The 26857-nt window shown below is 45.1% G+C and overlaps 1 protein-coding gene across 1 annotated transcript in view; it reads left to right on the top strand.

Moving 5' to 3' along the window:
- Positions 1-10253: 10253 nt before the first annotated feature.
- Positions 10254-26857, top strand: part of MCPH1 (microcephalin 1) — a 204691-nt gene continuing 188087 nt past the window's right edge. Inside the window, 2 exon segments of the mRNA XM_032468520.1 lie at positions 10254-10401; positions 11600-11691. Coding sequence (XP_032324411.1) covers positions 10362-10401; positions 11600-11691 — 132 coding nt within the window. The 5' untranslated portion in view covers positions 10254-10361.

Here is a 26857-nt window from a genome sequence, read left to right as displayed (position 1 = left end):
GGAAGTATGAACTCTAAGTAATTTCTTTTCTAGAAGACATAAATGAAAATGCTACCAGATGACATTGAAATTAAAAGAAAAGAGTGAAAAATATATATTGATACAAAATGTAAGTGATCCTGTTCAGTGTCTCTGCCCCAAAAGAGAACATGAAGACTGTCATTGCTCCCGTCGGCGTTTCCAGCAGCGCTTCGGGGAAGAGCGCTAACGTGTTTCGTAAAAGCACTTTTATATAACTTTTTAACCCAGATTTTATATGAAAAGTCACCTAAAATTTGAAATGGGAACATAGATACCACTTTCCTCTGCAACTTAAAAGTAGTCTTCTCATTTCCTCTCAATTTTTTGGCTTCAAATCTTTCCATTTTCCGCCCACTTTTTTATTTGGTCGTTTTCGGCTCCTCGGGCGGTGGAAATTGAGCACCGCTCTCTGAGGAGCCGTATTTATCCCCTCTTACCCGGCTGACTTTACGTCCGCTCTTTACTAGGGAGCTGCGAAGGAGAGACGAGGCTAAGTGGTAGCGGCTGGAGACAGAGAAGAATGTCACGGTGTAATCGCGGCGTTTCTACTTCTGTGGAACATCGTCCAGCTTTCTTTGTGTTGTCCAGGTGACCCTTTCTTTTTCAGCAATCAAAACTTGGAGAACATAAGCATTTAAAAACATTTTTAAAAGATTAGATGGCAAATTGCCACGTGCTCCAGGGAGTCCACCCTGGGCGCGCAGCCAACAGTGACCGGGAAGTGGGGTCCCCAAGGGATGCTGGCTCATAGCAGCGACAGCCCAGAGGGGGCACCCCAAGTGACCCCATGCATGACGGACAAACGAAATGTGGTATTTGCAGACAATGCTGTATGCCTGAAACTAACCCAACTTTGTAAATCAACTGTACTTCAATTAAAAAAAAAAAACCAAACCCTCACAATACTGAGCAAACCATTAGTGAAGGAGAAAGTTGTAATACTACAATGGACATTTTTGTAAGTGTGTTTTGTGCACATGTTGGAATTTCTGTCACAGAATATATGTCTTGAATTGAATTTGCTGATTTCTAATTTAATTGCAAAGGTCAAGACATAAGAAAATAATTGGAAACGATCTATATGACCGTAAGTGGGAGCTAGGCTAAATCACCCGTAGTTGATACAGAAAGGAACACTATACAGCGCCGAAAACGAGCAATGTGAACCTCGAAACAGTGTTTTACTATGGAGGGACACCAGGCAGTCATGCACTGTTACGTGTCCATCAGACAATACCCACGGCACCTGTGCGGTCAGGGGAGGGCACAGCACCGGGACGGTGAAAGGGGATCGGGCCAACCCCAGCTGGCGCCACCACACTTCCTCCAACGGCATCCTGCTCCCGAACACCGTCAACGCCTGCTGGGGTCGTGGAAATAGCCTTTACGTCGTCTTCCCAGTTCTGCCCTCATGGTCCCCCGTTCTCCACACAGCATCCAGAACGATCTCCTGCCCTGAGTTTAATCTGGGCACTGGGGTTGACACCTTCCACTGGACTCCCACTGCCCTTAGAATGAAGTCTGAACGCCTCATCCTGCCCTCCCAGGGGCCCAGTGGCCTGATCCTGCCCAGATCTTCACCCCGACCTGCGCCCTTCTCCTCACTGGCCTTCCTGGGGCTCTGCACCCCCCCAACCCCTCCACCCCTGGCTCTGCGGCTGCTCAGAGCCTTTGCACACCTGCTGCTCTTCCTGGAGGATTTCTTCTCCAGCGGTTGTTGCATGAGGAATGAGGGGTGAGCCTGTGGGTAACAGCGATGGAGGGAAGGAAAGAGAGAAGGAGGGAGGGAAGGAGACAGGGAGGGAGACAGAGGGAAGGAGAAAGGACGGGAACAGTGAGGAAATGAGAGAGAGAGAGGGAAAGTGAGTGAGTGAACAAAAGCATTTTTATTCTAAAACAAATTAAACTCTGTCTTAGGAGGCAAGAGTAAGTGCTGTTAGGTTGGGCATCAGAAAAATGATTATTTCTGCATCTAAACAAGCATAATGTATAAAAATATTTAAAAGCCAGGACAACAAAGGCAGCAACCAGTGAGAATGGGCAGCTGGGGTAGGTCTGGAGCAGTCTGGAAGCCCCACCCTGACCCTGCCTCTGGGCCTGGTGTTAACCCTGCAGTTGCTGGATCATTGGAAAAGACGGTGGAAAAGGTTAGAGATATTGCAGAGAAAAGGGACAGTAAATCCCAGGGTGGTTCAAGACCGAAGCTATTTTTCAAATGATCCAGAAGTGTCCAGTATTTCAGGAACCAGTGTTGCTGTACTGACATGGCTTGGCTTGGCCATGGCCCCCGCACAGACAATTTTTAACAAATTTGAGGTCATACTATATATAATTCAATACCCCCCCCCCTTTTTTTTAACTTTAACAGTATATTCTGAGCATTTTCTCATGAAGGGCACTTGTTGGCGAAAAATCAGCCTTTGCACCCTGAATAGTGAATTCAAACTCGGAGGCAGAGTTTTGGGAGCAAAGAAAAGAGCAGCTTTATTGCTTTGCTGGGCAAAGGGGTTCCCAGCAGGCCGGTGCCTTAGAGCCTGTGAGCCCATCTTGGGGTTGGGGTCCTGGGGTTTTATAGAAACACTGGATGGAACAGAAAAGGTGATAACAATCAGGGCGTTTTATAGGCTGCTACAGTCCTCTTAACCTCAGTAAATCTTCAGAAGGAACTCAGGAGGGGCTGTCCTGTCTTCTGAGATTACAGCCTGTTACCTCCTTCCTGGAGCACAGCCTCAGGGTTCAAGTTGTTCTCAGTAAAGAGTGAATCAGCAAACAGTTTCGCATCAGGGAAGTCAGTTTGTTAGTTTGCTTTCTGTTCCTTCACACTTTTGTTACAGAGTCCAAACTCCACGCTGCTCACCACACAACAGGCCAATAAATCTTGTTGGGTCAAGGAATATGACTTTATTCGGAAAGCTGGCAGACTGAGAAGATGGCAGACTAACGTGCTAGAGAACCATCCTCCCCAAGTCAGAATTCAGGCTCCTTTTATACTAAAAAGGGGAGGGGGTGTGGTTGGTTGTTGCAAACTTAATGTCAGAATCCTTGGTTCTTGCAGCTGTCACCGTGGGTCAGGTCACGACGTCCCTGTAAACCTCCAACAAGACAAGTGTTATTCTCTGTCCTGCAAAGTTTTCTTTCTCTATGAATGGAAAAGTGTTCTACCCTTAAAGGTCACAGCCTTGAGAGTGGGCTCTCCCGCGTGTTTCAGGCTCTAGGCGACATTCTGTTACAAAAGGTGCAGAACCAGCAGGGCTCAGCCCAGGCAACACAGCCCAGGGTTGGAGCCACAGGAACACGTCTAACATGGAGTCAGATTTGTTCTTCCCTGTCACACTTTCTGTGTTCATCTCTTTGCTTCCAGAAAGGATTTGAGGCAATTTACTTTTGAAGACTGTTGAGGGGCCATTGCTTCAGGCCACAGACAATTCTTTCAAACAACCTGCTTCCTAATGGTGTATCTACTCCCTTTTCTAAGTCTGTTTGGTCACTGGATCTGGTAAACATCTGTTAGTAAATGAAGGAAGGGGTACATACTAAAGGCAGTCAAAACACCAAAGGGTGGGGAGAGACGTTAACTTACATTTTAAAATTACAATTGCTCGGGCAACTGAGAACAGCAATACTGGGGGGGGGGGGGGGAGCCAGCACTTCGCAGAGCAGCCATTCCCTGGAGAGAGGGCTCACCACATTTCGTCTGTTCTTCCCACCAAAGGGCAGTATTGTGCAGTTTCCTGATTGAGTTTTAAGTAGATTCTGGAGAAATAAAGCTAATGGGTCATGTATTTCTTGGCACTGAAGCGAAGTGGCTGGTCTAGGTAAAAACGCCCCTCAGAAGAAACCCTTATCTTAATGGAACTCATATTGGAGTTCATTAGGATAAGAACCTTGTTTCTTCAGACAGCTATAAACGTTCCTTTTTTACTGCTGCGAAATATGACTAAGGTACAAAACTAATTCTTTATGGTTCTTGCAAATCATTTCAGTTCTTCAGTTTTTCAAGCTCTTTTTCTGCCTTTTCTCCCCTTTTCAGTCATTCACTTATTTCAATTATGTATTCATGGTTTTTACAATTTGTTCATATTTCTGAGGGCAGGCATGTTGGTTATTCTGTGTCATCAAGTAATATTTGCATTTTAAAACACATCAAACCTTCATTTTTAAAAATTTTAAATTTGAGGAAAGCATATTCTGCTATGATTATTTAAGAAAAATGTCAAATTCCTTTCTAATACGAAGAATCAGAGATTTATATTTTCACCAGGAAATCATAAAGTTTTCTATTAGATTTAACATGTGCTAGTCAAGTCTCTCTCCACTGTCTATTTTTTTTTTTTTTTTTGGTTTTATGGAAACAGCACAAAGGAAAATGTAACTGTGAGTGATCTGTGCTTCACCTTTGAAATTCATGAACTCCTAGGAAACACAGCTCCACTTCTGCCCTAAATGTTTATGCGATGCTGTTGAGGATGGAAGATTCCAGAGGGAACCTCAGACTCTGGGGCAGCAAGGTTTCCCTCTGAAGCCCTGGGCCTTTGATCTGACTCGTCTGCCTGCGGGACTTCTCAGAGGCGGCACGTCCTGATTCCTGTCAGACAGTTGTCGGATTGTTGGCAGGAAGCTCTGAAAGCCCGCTGGCTGCTGAGCTGGGTGAGCATCTCCGGAAAGTCAGTGTTTGCGGCTTCCTTCTGTACTGAATGTGTATAAAAGGGCTTTCGAGTGTGCGTCCCTTTTACTGCGGGAAAGTATTGGCAAAGAGGTGTGACTTTCATCTTTTCTCCTTTTGCAGAGAGCACAAATGAAGACGCACAGATAACTTATTTTAGATTTCACTAGATCCTTTCTTTATATTAGATTCTCTTATTAAAACCCCTGAATAGAAATGCAATGACAAAAAATAAAACTAGCGTATATTATTGCAAAGGTCACATTTCTTTGAACTCATTAGTTTTATTAACCTTGTCCCTACTAATGAGATGTACAGTTCTTAGGGTGACAGATTCTCCTCCTGGCATGAAGAGCTAGTCAATCAAATGAGAAGAGGTTCACGACCATATATTTAAAGCCTTCTGCACTTCCTGGTACACAGACGGTGCTAAGTAAATACCTCAGGAAGACGTTCAGGATGCAACAGCTAAACCAGCTGGACTTGAGTTCAGAGACCTGAGTTCTGGGACTGATGCAAATTTAAGTGGGTTCATGACTTTGAGCTGTTAAGACTTTTTCCTCTAATCTGTAGCACAAATATGTTGGACTGGATGATAACATCATTCAAATGTAATATTTTCTTGTGTCAGGATGAACCTTTTCAATATGCTGTTTCTTGGTTAAGACTTTCTTCTTTCTTTCTTTTTTTTAACAAGGCTTTTGTCACAGCTCTGAAGCTGCCCTTCAGACAGCACTAAACCAAAATGTCTTCACACCGGAGACTCTTCTGGGCAGAGTAAATACCTCTCCAGTTTATAGGAGGATAGGGTTTTTTTCCCCTTAATATATTTAAAATCAGCATCTTTTTCGACATCAGGATTCTATACTAAAATCACCATATCCTTACCAGAAATTATTTTAAGTTGTACAGCAGGAGCTGCTATATTTAATATTAATTGGTTACCCTGATCCCTTGCTTGCTATTTTTGGACCCCCTGAGTCACAGGTACACTGTGCTTGGGCAGGAACAGCCGGGCTGGTTGGAACCTCGCTACGCATGGCGAGGCCACGACCTACCAGCCGTCAGCATCCCTTCTACCCAGGGTGGTTGAGACCATCAGGACTAATCACTGTCCCATCCGTTCAGCACTTTCTTTCTTTCTGGAACAAAAATATATTCCAGACCCATGTGGCAGTTTTCTTGCCTTGGCCATGGAATTAGCTATTTCTTCAAGGAACTTCTATTTTGTTAGCGGAAAATGGTATTTAGAAACCAAGCTCTGGGCCTTAGGTCTGCTATTTGTTATATATATTTGAGACATCACAGGAGTCTCAGCGGACAGAGCTAGAAGACACGTGCACACTCGCACAAACCCATATGCACGCCCACATCTGCACCTACACCTGGACCATGTCATCTACTTCTATTGCTTTATTTCAATGTGTCTGTGAAAAACCATAAACCAGTTCCAGTCCAACACCACGGTTCACTCCAGCCTCCTCTTCTCTCCACGTTTATTACTCCCTTCTCCAACACTGAGAAGCCTGCTTCTCAGGATCCACAGTACATGTATTTATTTGCACAATTCTAAAATACACATAAAATACAGCTTCAAAAATACTAACCTTTACCCTCATGAAAGACAAAATAATTAACTGGAGCTTGATATTTACTTAGAGTTATTTTTACCACTGTGTCCAAATTACTTAAATTTTTTTCCCTCTCAGGGTCATTATGTTATTTATTTGATGTACAGTTAAGTATTTTGAGCTCCCCGCCCCCCACCCTTACTGACTTTCTGATTGCTGTTTTGAGCCTATGGTACACTATTAACACGGTTCTAACAACCAGACTATAAAAAGGTATGTTCCCAGAAATGTCTCTTCCTTGTCCTTTCCACCCTGTTCCTGTTGCTCCTCTGCACCCCACTCCCACCACGTCCTGCATGTAACAAATCGCATAGACCTTTGGTTTACCCTGCCTGTCTGATTCTTTTCTGCACGTACTCACAGATCCTATTTTATTTTTCGCCTTTGTTTCTTACAAACGGTCATAACAAAGTGCCACAGACGGAGTGACTCAAACAACAGAAATTTATCATCTCACAGCTCTTGAGGCTGGAAGTCCAAGGTCTTGGTGTGGGCAGGGCCCTGCTCCCTTTGAAGGCACCAGGGAGGCGCTGAGCCAGGCCTCTCTCCCAACTGGTGGTACTTCTTTGCTTGCGAAAGCACCACTCCAGTCTTCACACGGTGCTCTCCCTTTGTGTGTCTCTGTCCAAATTTCCCCTTTTTCTAAGGACACGGTCATGTTGGATGAGGGACCAGCTGCAACATTTTGCAGTTGTAAGCAGTGCTACAATGAAAACACTTGTGGTTGTGTATTCGCATGTCGCTAGGAGAGGATCTTCAGGTTAAACTCCTAGAAGTGGGATTAGTGAGTCAGAATGTAAGTGCACGTATATTTGTGTTGGGTATTACCGAATTTCTCTTCCAAAGGTTGTACAATTTTTATTTCCATCAGCAACGTAGAACACTGACTATTTACCTACAGTATTGCCAACAGAACACATTGTCCAGCTTTTTCATTTTCGGCAATTTGACAGGAAAATGATACCCCGCTAGTTTTAGATTGCATGTCTCTATATGTGAGAATGAAAATCTTTTCAAAAATTTAAGGATGGTTTTTGCATCTTTTCTTTTGAATATTTTGTTTCTGTCTTTTGTCTTTTTTTTTTTTTCTGTATGACTCCTAGAGTTGGTAAAAAGATTATTTTAAAGTGAAAGCATTTGAGCTAATGAAGATGTGGAAATAAATTTTATCTGAACTTCACTTACCTGATGAAAGCAGAACCTCCAGAAAACACAGCTGCCATTAGCTCCCCTCCTAGTGGAATTCAGGTGCCAGGGAGACAGTCGGCCTATCCTCATGACCATCAAAAAGTTCAATAGAACCTTCTATAGCTTCCCTTTGAAGCCCTAAACCTCACTCCAATCCCCAAGCTTTGTGAAGTTTTATTCATAAACATTTAATGTCTGGCTGTTCAGTGAGTTACTCATCACTGCGTATTCCCACACATACATAGCTTGTCTCTTCTCCTGGTAATCTATCTGTTGTTAATTTGCAGGCCCCCAATCACCAGACCCAAGTTGGAGAAAGACAAGTTTTCCTCCAAACACAAACAACATGATTGCATGTAGAACATCATACAGCATTTACAACATCATACAGCATGTACAAAAAAGCTATTAGAACTATTAAGTAAGTTTAGCAAGGCTGCAGGACATAAGACAAATTACAAACAGTATATTTCCGTATATTAACAATAAACAATCAGAAATTGAAATTGTAAAAAATCACTTACAATATTACCAAAATAAAAATACTTAGGTTGAAATTTGACAAAAATTGTAAAAGACCCAGTCTCTGAAAAGTACAGAACACTGTTGGCGGAAATTAAAGAAGTTAATGAATCAGAAGATTCAATATTGTTAAGATGTGAATTTTCCCTCAAATCGATCTGAGATTCAACACAATCCCAGTCAAAATCCTAGCAAGCTTTTTTTTTTAATAGAAAATGACAAACTGATTTTAAAATTCATATGGAAATGCAAAGGATCTAGAAACAACTTTGAAAAAGAATTAAGTTGTAGGCGTAACACTGCTTGATTTCATAACTTATTAATAAGCTACAGTAGTCAAAACAGTATGGTACGGGTGAAACAATAGACAAATAGCTCAAAGAAACAGAGTAAGAAGTCCAAAAATAAAACACATATAGTTGCGCATCTTTGATTAAAGTGCAAAGGCAAGGAATGCTATAGAGAAAAAAAGTTTTTGAACAAATGGTCCTAGAACATTTGGATGTCTATATGAAAAAAAAGAACGCCAGTGCCTGTCTCATAAAACCTATAAAAATCAACTCAAAATAGATCCTGAACCTAAATAAAAAAACCTAAAACTGTGACATTTCTAGAAGAAATCATACGAGAAAATATTTGTGACCTTGAAGCTGAAGAATCTATCAAATTTCTCCTTGACCAGAGGTGATTGACTTGATCTACTTGATCACACCATCATCTAATTCAATGTCAGTTAGAACAGTAGCTTTATCTTCAGTGAGGAGCTGAGTTCACACTCCCAAGTAGACTGTGTCACCATTTCCTCGGAGTACAGTTTATTAGGCCAACAACATGTGATAACGATAGAGTTATTGATCAGAGATTTGAGTCCAGGAAGTGGGGTTTGGCAGGTGCACATCCTCAAGGTGATTCTTTAGAACCACAGTGGGCTCATTAGATACTGTTAACAGCTGATGTAACAACTGGGGATGGAGGAATGAAAGAAAGGCAAGTAGTGGATATTCTTATAAACATACCCTGCCACTGGATACAGTAAAAAAAACTTGTATAGTTTCCAGTTCCAACCAACACCATCAGTTACTAGCTGTTTGTTGCCTTGGGTTAGTCAGGTAACCTCTCTGGAATCTGATTACTTACAGTATAAATTGTATCATATTGCTTACTTTCTACCTAACAGGGCCAGGCATAAGCAGCAAATGATACCACGTTTAAAATAAAAGAAAACTTTCTTAATTGTGAAGGAACTAGGGGAGAGGGGTAGAGGAGTCGTCCACTGTTAGTCTCCAGGTTACAATAATAAATACCTTTAAAATCGTAGAATTTTAGTGAGAATCCAGGAGGAAAATACATACAAGTGCTGTATAATAACAGGCATCTCATAGGTAGGATTAACTTTGAGATTACCACATCTAAACTTTTATAATAATCACTTACATGGCAAGTGCCCCATAAACATTAGCTTTTATCTCTACTATTATTAAGGCTTTTTTTTTTTTTAATGAAAGTTAAGTTTGGAGACTTTAGTAACTCATCGATAGCTCATGGCTAGTTAGTAGCTATTATTAGTCTCCAAACTCTGAGTCCAGTCTGATTCCAAAATGCAGCCTGTACTTTTAACCATTAGGTTATAAGAGAGTCCCTTTAAGATCAGGTTTTTCATGAAGCTTGGGGACGGAATGCGTCCTACATGGTAGAACGCGAAGGTGTATGAAAATCACTGAAAATGCAACTTTTTACACACTCAGTGGTTCACTCTTTAATACAGACAGCACGGGCCCTGTAGCTGAGTCGGTGTGCCGGGGAGATTAAACAAGCAGTTTATCGGCAGACGGGCACGACACTCCCGCCCAGGTGTCACGGCGGGGGAGCCGGGAGCGCGGGCCTCCTTCCGCAGCACGCCCTCCCCGAGGCACGGCCCCGCAGCACGCATGCGCAGCCCGGAGCGGGGCGGGGCTCCGCGGGCGCGAGGTTTGAAAGCCGGGGAGTCTGCGCGGCGCCGGGCTCGTCCGCTCTGCGGGATTTCCGGGCGGCAGCGCTCGAGTGGGCAGCCGGGAAGGCCCACCCGCTCCGCGGGAACCGGAGGTGCGGGGTCCCTGGACCTTGCAGGGTAGACGGGGGGAGAGCCCGGGTCTGAAGGTGGAAAACCTATGTGCACTTCCCGCGGGGGAGGGTCTTAGGGGGTTTCGCCCCTGCCATTGGCTGCTTAGATAACGTGTAAGCGCCGACTTCCGCTGTGTCGGAGGGGAGCGGCGCGCGCCCGCCCTGCGCATGCGCGCTGCCGCCTCTCCGTCAGGCTCGCGCGCAGCTTTGCGGCTGTGAGCGTCCCGCCGCCAGTCATGGCGGCCGCCGGCACCCCGGGCCCCCCGGTCCTGAAAGGTGAGCGGGTAGGGCTGCGGCTGCGGGCGGGCTGAGGGACGGCACCGGGTCGCGGCGTGCGCGGGGACTGGGCTCGCAGGGACCTCCCGGAAGTCCGGCCGGCCACGGGGGGGGGGTGGGGGGCCGCTGGGCTGTCCTGGAGTCCAGCTCGGTGACCGCCCCCGACCTCTGTGCCGGGACGGCCCTGTGGGGTGGGGGCCTGTCCCCAAGGCCAGCACGGGGACAAGACCGCCCCCGTGGGGTCGGGGTGAGGGGCTCTCCCCGAGCCGAGTGCCGGGACGGCCCTGTGGCGTGGGGAACGGCTTTGTGGGGTGGGGGGCTGCCCCGAGTCCAGCGCCGGGACCGCCTGGGTGGGCTGGGGTCTGTCCTCGAGTCCGGTGCCGGGCCAGCCCCACCTGGGCTCGGTGAGGGGAACGGTACAGGCACGCGAAGGGGTCGAAGAAAAATGGGCGGGTGTGACTAAACGCTTTTTGTGGTTCTGGAGTCTTCGGCTCGGTAGATTTGAGGGTGGGGGGCAATAGTGAAATTAGGAAAAGAAGCCGTAGCTCCTCTCCAGGGTCTGGGTCAGTGTTGTTATCATAACCTCTCAGTGGGGAATTGACTGCGTCCACGCACACCTGGAAGTTCTTTTAAAGCGTGAGATCCGCAAACTATGCTCCCTGCCCCCAAATCCTGCCTGCTGCCTGTTTTTGTAGGGCCTGTAAGGAAGAATGTTCTTTGCTTTTTTAATGGTGGGCCTGGGGGAGGACAGAAGGGACAGATGAAAATTATACCAAATTTAAACGTCATTGTCCATAAAGTTGAAACACCTGTGCTTGCTCCTTAGCGTATTGTCTTTGGCTGCTTTTGTGCTATAATGAGGCTGAGTGGTTGTATGGCCCTGGAAGGCTGAAATATTTACTAACTCGTCCTTTTGAGAAAACAGACTCTTGCACTAGAAAATTTAGGGTTGATTTAGGAATTTGGGAAGAGCATCCAGTGTTGAAAATGAAACTGACATAAGTATGAGTAAAGTTGTTCTTCTCTTGACATTTTAAGAACCGTAATAGCACCAATGCTGCTTTGAATAGGGTTTAACAGAAGAAATTTTAAATGTACTTTTTAATGTACATGGAGCAAGATAAATCTGTTGAAATCTTTGGATGAGGGTTGCTGAAATATCAGATGTATTTCATGCTAGTGTCTTGTTAATTTTCAGGTGTTGTGGCGTATGTCGAGGTGTGGTCGGCCAATGGAACAGAAAATTATTCAAAGACGTTTACAAATCAGCTTGTGGATATGGGGGCAAAGGTAAGAAATTCATGTTACCATTGCTGCGTATGACGGTCCTCGGAAATGTAGTGAGGTATATTTGCATTTTCTTATTTTTGGAGTTATTACTAAAACCATGAAGGGCAAAGAAGACAGTGGGTAATTGGAGGGGTGAAACAAAAGAACAGTGGTATGAGGAATTTAGAACAGCACCATTTATAGAGCAGGTGGGCTCCGGGCAGTGCGAGAGAAGGAAAGCTCTGGGAAGAAAATGCAGGTCCTGCGGTTGGCTGCTGGGAGGCATGGTACTCCTGTTGATCAAAGTGTAGAATACAAGAAAAGGAACAGTTTTTTTAAGGGAACATTTGTGAATTTGAGCACATTGGAAATACCTGGTAGACATTTGGACATACAAATCTGGAACTTGAGATCGTCAAGGTTAGAGTTAATGTTCGAGGAGTGAAGATAAGGGTCCTGTGTGATGACGACCCAGGTGGTTAGAATGAAAGTGCTGAAGGTGCAGCCTGTTTAATAGTTCAAGGGCTGGTGATGGGAGCCGTGGCCCCAGGGACAAAGATGGAGAAGGATGCCAGGAGAACCTGGAAGATAATCCTGGAAGGCAGAGGAGGGATGGACAGATGAGAAAGATAGAATTTTAAACACTGTCGAGTCTTCAGAAGAGTAAAGATTGGGAAGTATACTCTAAGTGTGAAAACCGTAAGGTCAGTGTTGAGTGTATCACAGTTTCCAGTGAACTGAGTAAAGGGGATGGAAATTTGTCTTGGAGTCACTGAGCCCCGTGGAATGGAGATGGTGGAAGCAGACTGCTCTCAGAGGGAGTTCATCTGTGAACAAGGTGTTTGTGTGTGTGTGTGCTGGGGTGTGGGGAGGATGGCTGACAGGCTGGGGAAGGGAGACAGTAACAAGAGTAAGATGTCGTCAAAGGCAGGGCAGGGATTAGGGCGAGCAAGGCAAGGGCGTAAAGTAAAGGAGGGAGGCATTCAGAACCCTCAGGCAGAGAGTGGGTGCTCCTGAACGCTGGGGGCTCACCCTTGTCCCTACCCTCACAGGGAGTCTGAGGCTGAGAGTAGGCTAGGGTGGAGGTCAGTCATAATGTAGGGGCAGGCCTTGCTTTTGAACCTGAGAAGTCACGTTTTCCCTGATGTACTAGGAGGTAGAAACCCTGGAGAGTTTGTCTGATGACACCAACCACTTACTTGGGCTGCACGTGTTTTTGTGGCTGAGAAAAAAAAAAACATGGAACATAGGAGCTGGCAGAATGGCTTTTGAGAGTAATATTAAGTTCTTAGATCTCTTTTGTTTTTCATCTTTTATTTAGAAAATTTTCGGATAGAAAAATCGGAAGAATTGTACAGTGAACATGGATGCAACAATTAACATGCTTACTGTGTCTCCATGTCTCTAAACAGTGTATTTATATGTGTAATTTTTTCTGAACTATTTGCAAGTAAGTTGCAGATGTCATAATTTGTCCCTAAATATATTTAGTATCTTTAAAACCAAGGGCATTTTCCTGCATGACAGAGGACGGTTGAACACATCTCAGGACACTATCAGTGATTTCCTAAGTTCTCTGCAGTGGTTGACTCAGTTTATACTTTTGCTGTGTATGAAAACACCACTGTGCTCGGTTTTTTCTGTCTTTACCTTCAGCCATTCTGGTGCGGTTCTGGTGGTACATCATCCTGGTTTGAATTTGCATTTTCCTGCATGTCTTCAAATATTTATGTTAAAGACCTTCCTTGTTCAAGTCTCCAGCTCATGTTTCCATTGGGTTTTTCTTTTTCTTCTTGATTTGTAAGAATTCTCTGTAGTTTTCAGTTAACTCTTTGTTGGCCATGTGAATTGCAATATTTTCTGTCACTCTGTGGCTTGCCTTTTCACCTTCTTAATGGTATCTTTTGATGGTAACTGTAATGTAGTTTATTCCTTTATGGTGAGCTTTTTTGTGTGTGTCTTATTCAAAAAAAAAATCTGTTCCTACACCGGTTACAAAGATTTTCTCTGTTATTTTCCGGAAGTGTTATTTTGCCTTTCACATTTGTATTTATAGTACTTATGAAACTGTGCAGATAGTAATAGTTTGCATTTTGTTTTCTGCATTGTGTCTGCAGGTTTCAAAAACGTTCAACAAACAAGTAACTCACGTGGTGTTCAAAGACGGCTACCCGAGCACCTGGGACAAAGCACGGAGGAGGGGCCTGAAGCTCGTCTCAGTGCTCTGGGTGGAGAAGTAAGTTGTTCTCTTGTTTTTCCTAGTTGTCTAGTATTGACAGATGGAGATGTTTTGCACGTTTCATAGAACCAGATAAAGTTTGATTTCCACCTTTTCTCTGCCTCTTACCAGGGCAGGTCATTTAACATGAGCCTCAGATTCCGAAAGATGGGTGTGGTGTAATCCGTACCCTGCCTGGGGGCTCTGAGACTGTGCTGAGCCTGGTGCATTCAGGAAACCAGATGGAAGTAGGCTGTGTTAGGCGCCAGGGTGGCCATAACAAAATACACAGACTGGGGACTTAAGTGACAGAAATTTATTTCTCACAGTTCTGGGAGCTGGAAGTCCAAGGTGAAGGTGCCGGCAGTGTTGGTTTCTTCTGAGGCCCCTCTCCTGGACTTGCAGTTGGCCATCTTATTTCTGTGTCTTCACCTGGTCTCTCTGAGCGGCTCTGTGTCCTAATCTCTTCCTATAAGGGTACCAGTCTTATTGGATTAAGGCCCAGCCTAGTGGCCTCATTTAACCTTAACTAGCTCTTTAAAGGCTCCATCTCCAAATACAGTCACATCCTGTGCACTAGGAGTTAGGACTTCGTGTGAATTTGTGGGGACACAATTGAGTCCACAACAGCAGTGGTCAAGGGGAGGCTTAGGAGGAGGTCGAGGTCAGAGTGGTGGGACGTCAGATGATGCTGGGCCTGGTGGGGTGTGATGCAGAGGTGTGTGCGAATAGGACTAGGGGCAAGGGCAGTGTAGATGGGGAGGGATGTGGACGTGATCCCGAGTCTCTGTAGGTAGTTGGGGGGAGGGGTGTCATCAGGGCAGAGGGGTGTGGACGTGATCCCGAGTCCCTGTAGGTAGTTGGGGGGAGGGGTGTCATCAGGGCAGAGGGGTGTGGACGTGATCCCGAGTCCCTGTAGGTAGTTGGGGGGAGGGGTGTCATCAGGGCAGAGGGGTGTGGACGTGATCCCGAGTCCCTGTAGGTAGTTGGGGGGAGGGGTGTCATCAGTGCAGAGGGGTGTGGACGTGATCCCGAGTCTCTGTAGGTAGTTGGGGGGAGGGGTGTCATCAGGGCAGAGGGGTGTGGATGTGATCCCGCGTCAGTGGAGATAGTTGCAGGGGGGAAGGTTGTGATCTCTCAATCAGTGAGTGTGGACAAGGGAAGAGAGAAGGTCCAGGATTGAGCACTTCAGAGTTGGAGCTTAATTGAGGAGGAAGACCAGCGAGGAGGGGGTTCTAGAAGTCAGATGAAGAAGGTTTTCAAGGAGGAGATTAATGATCAACTCTGGCAAACAGGTTGATAAAGACAGTTCTAAGAGATTACCACTGCAGCTAGCAACATGGGGTCTCGACAAGCAGTTTTGGCGGATTAGGGAGTAGAAGTTTAGGGGATTGGAAACAGGGTGTGCAGACGGGTCTGGTGGGGGCACAGAGCCGGGGCCGGACCTGGAGGGGGATGGAAGGGAAGAGGCTGAGGTGGGAGAAATGACAGCATCTCTGTGTGCCGAGGGAGCCCACCCAGCCGAGAGCGGAGTTCTGGTGACGGAGAAGCAAGAGGGCACGTTTGCTCGTGGACATGGCTGACGGGGCTGTGGGGATGGACTCCAGCAGACAAGTTCACGGGTCATACAGGATGTGTAGGTTATCCTGTGTGTCCCGTGGGTTACGTAGGATCAAGGACAGTCATTCCATGAGGACAGGAGGGAGTGCAGAGTGTGCAGGGACAGTTGCTGCTAAGTGAGCAGATGTGGCGACAGGCTTTGTGGAAATGCTGTTCTCGTTTCTACTGTCATCATCTGGGAGTGAGAGTGGGAGAACGGTTTTAGGAGAACACGTGAAGTAGTTGTCTAGGATCGTGGGAAAGGGGTGGGTCAGGGACTGTCCTGGAGGGAATGCCCTACTGGGCAGGACTAATAGCTCACTTGTGGGCGGTGGTTGTAGGTTGACTGTGAGGCCAGAGGATCAGGCTGGTTGTTCATCCAGCAGCCTGCAAGCCAGAAGGATTTACCCAGGCACCCCACGTACTGTCAGGGGTTTGGAGGGATGATGAGCCGCAGTGGTGATGGACCACGGACTCCAAGCTCTCTGGGGGCAGAGGGCAGAGCTCACGGCGGGAGTTAGGGGGTGGGGAGGTAGTTCGGTTAACAGACCGTGGATCTCAGTTGGGTTCAGTGTTTTGAGGTTGTATACGGGATTATATTTGGGAAGTTAGGAGGATGTGGCTGGAGCACTCGTGCTGTAGCCTGCGTCAGTGCTTTACTCCTTTGAGTGGCTGGATAGTAGTCTGTTGTAAAGATAGATCATGTTTTATCTTCATCAATAGGTGGACATTTGGGTTTTTTGCACTTTTTGGCTATTATGAGTAACGCTGCTATGAACATTTGTGTCCAAGCTTTTGTGTGAAAATATTTTCTCAATCCTCTTGGGTATATATACACCTAGGAGTGATATAGCTGAGTGACATGGAAACTTTATTTAGCTTTTTGAGAACTACCAAACTATTCTTCAGACTGGATGCTCCATTTTACATTCCCACCAGTAACGTTTGCAGGTTATTGCCCTTCTTTGTGTTTATCCCGTTATCATGAACGTGAAGTGGTGTCTCACGATGGTTTTGATTTGTGTTCCCCAGTGATGTTGAACAGCTTTCCATGGTTTTATTGGCTTTCTTTTGTATCTTCGGAGAAATGTCTATTCAAATACTTTTGTCCATTTTTTAAAACCTGGGTTATTTTATTGAGTTTTAAGAGTTCTTGTTGGTATCCTTTGAATCACAAAAGTTTTTAATTTTTCTTAAGTTCGCTGTATTTTTTTCTTCTGTTGCTGCTTGTGTGTGTGTTTTTTTCTTTTCTGGGGGGAAAAGAGCACCTGATATTTGATAGAGATTTGAGTCTCTAATTACGTAGATGTTGCCATCTTAACAATATTTAATCTTGCAGTCAATGGCCATTGGATGTGTTTTCATTTTGGGGAATTGTCTGATTTCTTTCAGTGATGTGTTGTAGTTTTCAGGGTGCAAATCTTGCATCTCCTAGGTTAAATTTATTCTAAAATTTTTTTTTGACGCTATAGTAAATGGAATTGCTTTAGTTACATTTTTAGATTGTTCAGGTGTTAAAATATTGAAATACAATTGATTTTTTACATATTGACCTTGTAAATTGCAAGTCTTCTGAATTTGTTTGTTAGCTTTAAGTGTTTTGGGGATTTCCTTGGGATTTTCAGTATACAGTGTTGTGTAACACTTCATAGAGGTGGTTTTTTGTAATCTGTACATAGAGATAGTTTGACTTCTCCCTTTTCAGTCTGGATGCTTTTTTCTTTCTTTTTCTTTTCTAATTGCCCTGACTACAACTCTGGCACAATGTTGAGTAGAAGTGGTGAGAGTAGACTTCTTTGTCTTGCTCCCAATTTTAGGCAAAAAGTTTTCACTATTTTACTGTATTTCACTATTAAGTGTGATGTTAGCTTTGGGTTTTATAGATGCCCTTTTTCAAGTTGAGGAAGTTTCTTTCTATTCCAATTTGTTGTTTGTTTTGGGTTTGTTTATCATTTAAGGATGTTGGATTTTGTTGAATGCTTTTTCTGCAGCTGTTGAGCGATTTACATGGTTTTTGTCTTTTATTCTATTAATGTGCTGTATTCGATTGATTTAATATGGTGAACCAGCCTTACATTCCTGGAGTAAATCCTACTTGGTCATGTTGTACACTTTTCTTAATTGTTGGATCAATTTGTTAGTACTTTCATTTTTTATTTTTATTTTTGCATCTGTATTCATAAGGGATATCGGTCAGTAGTTTTCTGGTGATGACTTTTTCTGGTTTTGGTGTCAGGCAGTATTGACATCATAGAGTGAGTTGGGACGTGTTCTTCTGTCTTGAAGTTTGTAAGGTTTGGTGTTAATTCTTCAAGCATTTGTGGAACTCACTAGTGAAGCCATCTGGGCCTGAGCTTGCTTTTGTGAAAAAGTTTTTGTTCACTAATTCCATCTCTTGTTTTAGGTTTATTCAGATTTTCTATTTCTTCTTGAGTCAGTTGAGTAGTTTGTCTTCCTAGGATTTGCCCACTTGAATCTAGGCTGTTTAATTTGTTGGCATGCACTTGTTTGTAGTATTCTGTAATAAGCCTTATCTTTTTATTGTGATAAGATCAGTAATTTCTGATTTTAGTAGTCACTTCTCTTTTTGTCTTGATCAGTCTAGCTAAAGGCTTGTCAATCAGATGAAGACAGATTTCCATAGGTTTCTCTATCTGAAAATGTCCTATTTCATCATCATTTGTGAATAATATTTTCAATGGATATGCAATTCCAGGCTGACTTTTTTTTAATGTTTAAAGGCATTTTCCCAGTCTTCTGTCCTCTGGTGTCTCATGAGAAGCCCTTAGTCAAATAGTTTCTGCGTTGTAAGTAATGTGTCCTTTTTCTCTGGCTTCTTTTCAGTTTTTCTCCTTATCTTTGATTTTCAGAAGTTTAACATAAGTGGTTAGGTATGGTGCTTTTTAATTTATTTTGTGTGGATTTTGCTGAGTTTCTTAACATGTAAGGTTATATATATTTTTCTAAAAACGTGATTAGTTAGGGCCGTTATTTCTTTGGATGCCTTTTCTGCCTGTTTTGCTGGTACTAGAATCAGCTACACATTGGGCATTGGCTAAGTTTCTGTAGACGGCCAGATAGTAAACCTTTTAGGCTTCATGGGCCACGTGGTCTTTACTCAACTACTCACTGTCCTGGTGTGGAAGGAGCCCTGTAGAATGAGCAAACAAGTGAGTGTGGCCGTGTTGCAGCAAAACCTTATTAAAAAACCTCGTTAAGGGCTGGGTGGCCTGCAGGCCATAGTTTGCCAGTCATCCTGTGTAATTAATACAGCTTTTGAAATTTTCACCCTTGTTCCTAATGCCCTGGTTTTTGTTCACTATTTATTAGTCACCTTTTTAGTCTCCAGGTTGATCTTCCTTCAAGTTCATTGACTCTTTTCTCCATCAGCTCCATTCTGTCATTAAGTCCATTTATTAAATGTATTTCATTCAGGTGTTTTTCAGTTCTGACATTTCCTCTTGGCTCTTTCTTATGTTTGCAAGTTTTGTTTTTCAGCTGAGTTTTCCTGTCTTTCACTACAAGTGTATTTTCCATTTCTTGGCAGAGGATAATTATAGTCATTCCTTGTCTGATCATTTTAGCATCTCGAGGTTGGCATCTGTTGATTGATTTTTTTTTCTTGAGAATGTGTCACATTTTCCTGGCTCTTCCGTGTGACAACTTTGGGTTATATCTTGGACGTCATAGGTGTATGTGAAGTTAGGTTCTTTCCTTTGCTCCAAAGGGTATTGATGGTTTTAGCAAGCAGCTGGTTTGTTTAGCTTTAAACTGCAGACTGTTGTTTTAAGACCTGTGCTGGGCATTTGCTTGGGTATGTTCACTTCTTCAAGCTTAGCTGCAGGCTGATTTGTTTGCTCCGTGGACGGGTAGGTCGGGGGCAGCCAGGCACTTGGACTTTTATGCTCAGAACCTGAGATTCCTCTTCTCTGGTGTTTTGTTTCCTGGATCCTTGCGTCATTCCTGGTGCCTTAGTTTCCTGACTCTTTGTCCCAGTTCCTTTGGCCAGAAAGACAGCAGCAACCCATCACTACCACTCCCATGGAGGTTGTGATGTTTTTCCTCAGGGTGAAGCCCCAGAAACCCTCCCCTCTCCCTCCCCTCCGAATGTGCCCAGTCCATTACAATGGCCCAGCCCACTGCTTGTATGTCAGGTGAACTCTCCTGAGTCCCTATCTCTGCCGCCACCCCGCGTCCAGACAACGCTCACCTTGCCTGTCTCCCTTTCCCTGCATGTCTTGTACATCAGCAAAGGCAGCACTTTATCGCCCATGAACTCACAGTGGTTTACACAGTGTTAAAGGTTTGGAGGGAATCAAGACTATCTCATGACCCATGAAAATTACATAAACCCCCAAATCTCAGCATCCGTTAGTAACACAGTGGGCACATTGATCGCACTGTGAACGGCTGCCTTCGCTCTCCCCTGCAGAACGGAGTAGCATGGCCGAGACTGATGGCCGGCAAAGCGCAGGATACTCGCTGTCTTGCAGAAGCGGTTTGCTGACCCCTGTTCGGAGCTCTGATGACTCATCTCTTTGGTTGACTCCGGCCTGTTCCAGCCTCAGCTGCACCACTTTCCGCCTTGGTAGCTTCACGACGCTCTGTCCTCAGGCAGACCTTTAGTTCTCAGCTCTGCTGCCTCGAGCTCCGCCTCCTCCCCCACGGCTTCACTGTGGTTGAACTCAGCTCTTGCCACGGGTCCCATTTCAGGGCCGTTTCCCCGGAAGTGCTTCTGTCCCCCAAGCTGTAGCAGAGCCCCCTTTGTGACTCCCTGTCTCAGCCCCTTATGTCCTTTTTGTTCTGGTAAAACTTAGTTCATTTGTCTGTCTGTCTACCTGCCTGCCTACCTCATCATGCATTTTGTTTTTCCATTTTAATGTAAACCCTATAAGTACAACCTCCGTGTTTGTCATCTTCCACAGTTGTGTTCCCAGTGAGCATTTAGCACATGGCAGGTGCTCAGGAGGTATTTGTCCAAACAGCTGATGAAGAGAGGAGGTATCAGAGCTGTAAAATGTTGTACAGGCACATTTGGGGTGGGGTACAGAAAAACCGACCTTTACTGAAAGCTTGAAGCTAAAGGAGAAGTTTGGGCAAAAGTGTAAGCTGACAGCTGGCATTCCTGTGCTGAAGTGAGGTCCAGCTGGTCCTGACCTAGGACCTCTCACCAGCAGTCTTTCTCCTACTGTCCTGCTCATTTGCTGGGCTGTCCCCTAATTTCCTTCCTCTTCATCCCTTTTCTCCATTTCTGCCCCCACTTAAGCCAAGAGGCTCATAGACTCTCCAAAATAATTGTAACTTGACCCAAAAGCAGTCTCTTAAGGTCCCTTGAACGTGAACTTAATCACATTTTTAATATAAATTATTTTCTTTGTTTTTTACTGTTTGTTGTTAACACAGATTTTTAATTATTATGTACAAACTATTATTGATTTTTAGATTTCCTTTTGCTGCCTTGAAAACTTGCTTTTGAATTAAATGTATTTATATTTAACTACGTGCTTGCTTTTAAAGTGAAAAATCTCCACTTAATCCACCTCATGCCTTACCTTCCAGGACTCCCCGCGGTTGGGGGAAGCCTGCCAGTTAGAATTCAGAGTACATAGTTTCAGTGTTTTGGTGTTTTTTTTTTAACTGAGTGTATAAATCATGCAAATGTATGCATTTATACATTCATATTTATATATACATCCATATTTACATATACATCCACGTAAATAGTCTTTTTTTCATGGAAAGCACATACGACTTTTTAGTTAACAGTGTATTAGATGACATTTTTCCACATTGTGCATAGAGATATATCTCTTTTTTTAAAACATGTGTATGGTCTTTTGTAATAAATACCCAGTAATTTATGTAACCTGTCTCCTAGTGAGTATCATGTTTTCCCCGTCTCCTTTTTCTTTCCATTCAGAACTAGTCCAATATCGACCCTTGGTGTACATTACCTTCTTGCAGAGATCTAAGTCTTTCCATAGGTTTAAGTTCAGAACATGGACTCTCGGGTGCAGAGGGCTTACGTGTTCAAACTTAGGATAGATGCTATCAGGACGCGTTCTGCAAAGAGTGTGCCGAATTCCATTCTTCTAGCAGTGTGAGTTATCACACCTTTTAATCTTTCCTACTTTGTAGGTGAAGGGATAAAGTTGATTTCATCTGCGTTTCCTTGATTTTTAATGAACTTGAACTTCCTTTGACAGAACTTAGAGGTAACAGCCAAACTGACCTTTACTTTGTATGCCGTGTGTCCATTCTTTCGTTAATAGGCCATCGCTGCTATTTCCCTCTGAGTGTGAACTTCATGAAATATGCGAGCTCACTAGGTGTCACTAGATTCCCATTCTGTTGGGTTATTTCTGGGTATGTTCTTTCTAAGAGCAGACAGCTGTCTAACTAATTGATAAAATTCTGACATTTCCTTTGGACACACATTTCCATACTGAAGGAAGAAGAAATAAAGGTGGGAGGAATGAAGGTCAGCTGGGCTGTCAGGTCTGAGTTCTGTTGAAGGTTGATGACAGAGGAACATTTTGTACACAGTCACAGGTAACTGGAGCACAGTTGCGGGTGATGATGTCCTTGCCTGTTTGAGTGCGTCCCTCACCCCTGCATTTAGTGTTTCCTACCAACAGGCTCGTTTCCTCGCACAGCCACGATGATCTCACGGGCTGTTCCAGTCACGCACTAGACAGCCGCCTACGCCCCCAGAAGCCCCCTGCGTCTGGTTGGTGTCTCCTGTCTTTCTCCCTCTGCAGCCGCTCCTCAGTCTGTCGTTGGCCTTCGTGCCTCTGATGCTGTCGGAAGTCACGGGTGGTGCTACGAGGTGCCCTCAGTGGGGACGGTCTTCCTGGTGAGATGACCTGAGGGAAGACCCGGGGGGGGGGGCTGATAGGTAGGCTCCTTTCGGGGCACAGTGCTGCCTCCCCGGCCCTCCGGGGTGAGTATGCCCCCCTGGCCGTTAATTAGTGTGGCCTTCGAAGGAGGGCCTTTCAGACTGCGTGAGTAACTGTCCCTCATCAGTGTGTGTGTGAGTGTGTGTGCATGTGTGCACACGCGTCTTTTTTACCCATTGGGTTACAATCCATTACTGTCATTGCTCCTTTTAAGGTTTGAATTGTCCCCCACTGGCTGCTGGTGGGCCATTCAAGTTGACTCCTGTGCTATTTTCTCCTTTTTCCAACATTCCCAGAACACTTCTTTTCTCTTCTGGAAGAATTTAATCCAGGCTCAGCTTGTACTTTCTCTTTCCCAGCCTTGGATTCAGCCTTTTCTCCAAGGAGCCCTGGTTCCTTTTAGTGGAAAGTAGTGTTTGAACCCAGAATCTGGGTTGTGGTCATGCTCACTGCTGCCCCCACCCATCTCGTGGATGGAGTTAGTGACCTGTGTGTGTCCCTGCCGTGCGTTTATTTCTGTAGCCATCCGTGTGCGGTGACTCGTACAGGTGCCCCACGGATACCTGTACTTCCAGCCCAGACGCCTTTCCTACCAGCTTATGCGCGTCGTAAACAGGCACCGAGGTTGTCAGGCGGTTTTACTGTTCCAAGCATGTTGGGGAAAGGTCACCTCAATGTTAGACACTGGCTTTGCTGTCCTGGGTCCCCTCTGCACGGCATTTGACAGTAAGTGGGTACGGGGAGGCAGAGTAGTCCCCACCTCTCTCTACCGTGTATCTCGGCTTCAACACTAGCCAGAATCCTCTGCGTTGAAAGCCTTATTTCACTCTGGACAGAAATACTTGACACTGTTGAGGACACGGAGCAATTAAAAAAAAGAAAAGAGATACTTGTGACGGACCAAGGCATGTGTACCGGGGTTTCATAAATCCAGTCAGGCATCAGATCAGTGACAGAGATCGTCCCCATTTGTACTGTCCCAGAGGCAGGTGCCCTGCTACAGTTCAGGATGGAGCTGGTCAGCCTTTCACCCAGAGGCCGTGGGGTAGGCTCATGTGGAGGAGCCGCTGGGGGCCAGCGTGGCCGGACAGAGCGCACGGGGGTGGCGGGAGCAGGGCCTGGGGACCCGTGACCTCGGGTCAGTCTTTAGAAGAAAACCAGTGGGCGGTGGGGGTCGGGGCGTGTATTACCCTAAACTCTCCCCATCTGGTTACTGTTCGGAAGGTTTTCCTGTCTCCCTGTCACGACCATCCTGTGGTTTGAAGATGAGTGAACAGAGGTGAGCATGCTAACGTGCTTCTGATCTGTGCAGGAGAGCCAGAGGGACTCAGCAGCAGCCGCCGGGTCTCTCCTCGGCATCCCGGGCACCCCTCTGTTACTTGCTGTTTATTTCCCTCCAGTGCCCCTCCCTCACATTCAGTCAGTAAATTTCTTTCCTTACAGCCTTGTTCAAATGCTCCCTCTTCTCTGAGCACTTCCCAGAGAGCAGCACGGTGATGCGTGCTGGAAGGTTCGGCTCTGGGGCTATGGCGGAGGGTGTGTGCTCAACCCCTGGCTGCACCTCCTCCCCGCTCCCCTCTGCTCCCTGTGCTGTCACCTGAGCTTCGGGTCCTCCCTCGGCCCCTGGGAGGGGCGGGTGCAGGACTTGAACTCTTCTGCCCAGTGGTGTCCTTCACAAGATGTCATCCGTTTTTCTCTCCCCTGAGTGCCCAGCCCTTCTGTACAGGGATTAAGACACTTGTTGAACAACTCCTGACTGGGCTGGGAACCGGGGATCCAGGTCTGGTTAGGGCTCATCCCGGGAGTGGGTGAGCCGCGCTGAGATTCCGGGCTCCAAGGGGCAAGCCCTTCGGCAGGATCCAGGCCGGGCTTCCCGAAGTGCTGCCCTGCTTCCCTGGCTCTGGGGGCAGTCGTTGGAAAATGAGGTAGAAAGTTGGTTCTGTTTTTAGGGCCGTCTCTTGAAACACTTCTCTTCTGCACCACTAGGTGGGGGAATGATGTTACCATTTTATATTTCTGAAGAAAAACAAGACACCCAGCTGGTGATCCTCTTCTGTTTATTCAGTAGACTTTGACTGAGTGCCTGGTGATAAACGTGGTTTTGATGTAGTGGCTTCAGTGTTTCCCCAGCACGCCAGCACACGTGATGCCACGGAAGGACCGGCGTCAGCCCAGGCTCGAGGCCTGTGTGCCCCTGCAGCGTGAGTCCTTGGGGCAGGTGCCCCTGTCACCCTGGGTCAAGCTCTCCCAGAGACAGACTAGTAGAGGAGACTGACAGTTCTGTAAACTTGGGCAGATGATCTTCTGTGAGCCTCAGTTTCCTCAGATGTGAAATGGGAGGAAACCAGTAGCACTTACCCACCAGGGCTGGAGGGAGGCTTCCGAGAGCTGGCTGAGCCTCGTGGTGGTGATGACTGTGGTTTAAGCGTCTTGTATGTGATGGCGGGGTTAGGCGGGTCTTCTCCCCCGATCCAGCAGCCTCTTTTCCGCTATCTTGTTGCTTCCAACAGTGGGAAATAGGGGATGTTTCACTTGAGAGAAGCTGGTAAGCACTGCTCCAGGTGAAAATTGGTAATCGCAGGATCTTGAAAGAGAGAGAAGCCTCTCTCCTGGTCCTTCCCATCCTTGCTGCCTGCTTCTCGTCCCTTTCAGTAGATCCATTATTCTGCCCACCCCTTAACTGTGGGCTTCCTACAGGCTTCAGTCATTAGTTTGTTTTTTAAAGTTCAACTTTATAAAAATATTATTTACATAAAATGAAATAGTCCTATTTTAAGTGTATAGTTTATTGAACTTTGACAGACATACTACCCTTGTTACTGCCACCACCATCAAATAAAGAACATTTTCATCACCTGATAGTTTTCCCACATCCCTTGTCAGTCAGCTTCCCTGCCTTCTCCCCCCACCAGGTTTGTCACAATCGATCAGTTTGCTTTGCCTGTTGTAGCATCCTGTGTAAATGGAGTCATCCGATGTGTATTGTGTTGTGCCTGCTTTTGTTCAACGTGATGTTTTGAGATTTATCCTTGTGGATGTATATGTATCAGTAACTTCGTTTAACAGCTGAGTAGTATTGTTGCACGCATGTACCAGTTTGTTCATCCATTCACCTGTTAATGGATGTTTGGGTAGTTTTCAGTTTTTGGTTGTTGGGACTCAGGTTCTGTGATCAGTCATGTTTGTGACCTTGTGTGTCTTCACTTCTCCTGGATCGATACCCAGACTGTTGTCCAAGGCGGTTGTGTAATTTTCCATTCCTGCCAGCAGGGCGTCAGTCTTCACTTGCCCCACATCTTTACCGCCACTTGGAACTTCTCAATCTTGACTTCTAGCCATTCCAGTGGATATGTAGTGGTACTGATGGTTTTGTTTTTGCTTTGATGATGGATATAACCCCCTCATTTAAGGTGTGCAGTTCAGTGGGTTTTGATGTATTTGCAGAGTTGTGCAAGCACCAGCACAATCAGTTGAAGCATTGTCACCACCTCAGAATGAAACTTTTACATCCCTGGTCCCCACGCCCCCAGCCCAGGGCAGCCACTGGTCTCCTCCCTATCCTTATGGGTTTGCCTGTTCTGGACATCTTGTGTAACAGAACCACACTGTATGTGGGCTTTGGGCCTGGCTTCTTTCTCATAAACGTAGTGTTTTTCCCGATCCCTCCACGATTGTAGCATGTGTCAGAATCTCCTCATTTCTCATGGAGTATTCCATCGTATGGGTAGGTCACGTGTATCCATATCATACACGATTTGCAAATATTTTCTCCCATTCTGCAGGTTTTTACATCTCCTTTACAGTTTCCTTTGAAGCAAAAAGGTTTTTAATTTTGATGAAGTCTAGTATATTTTTGTTTGTTTCTTTGTGCTTTGGGTGTCATTTAAAAAATTACCGCCAAACCAGGATCACAAAGATTTACTTCTATCTTTTTTCCTAAGAATTTTATAGTTTTAACTCTTACATGTAGATCTTTGATGCATTTTGAGTTATCTTTAGCGTGTGGTACGAGGTAGGGGTCTAATTTCATTCTTTTTTGTAGGTTGTCCTACAGTTGTCCCAGCACCATTTGTTGAAAAGACTTGTTCTTTCCCCAATGGCTTATGTTGGCCTCTTGTCAAAAATCAATTAACCGTAAGTTTGAGATCTCATCTGGTTTTAGTTTGTATTCCCCTGACGACTACTGCTGAACATAGGCTAACGAGCTTGGTGACTGTTTGTGTATTGTCTTTGGTTTAAATCTTGTGCTTTATCTTTTTCTTTCTTTATCATGTCTTTCAAAGCATTTCAAGTCTTTTGTTGAAGTCCAGTTTTTCATTTTCTTTTGCTTTGTTTTCGATATTCTAAGTGTCTTTGCCTGCTTGACAATCATGAATTTTTTAGTGCATTTTCTTTTAGGAGCTTTATAGTTTTAGCTTTTGTGTGTAGTTCTGTGATCTGTTGTGAGCTATATATGTATATTTTTTTTTGG

Source organism: Camelus ferus, chromosome 26 (assembly GCF_009834535.1).
Source record: "Camelus ferus isolate YT-003-E chromosome 26, BCGSAC_Cfer_1.0, whole genome shotgun sequence".
Classification (NCBI taxonomy): domain Eukaryota; kingdom Metazoa; phylum Chordata; class Mammalia; order Artiodactyla; family Camelidae; genus Camelus; species Camelus ferus.
This window is presented reverse-complemented; position numbering and strand designations above follow the sequence as displayed.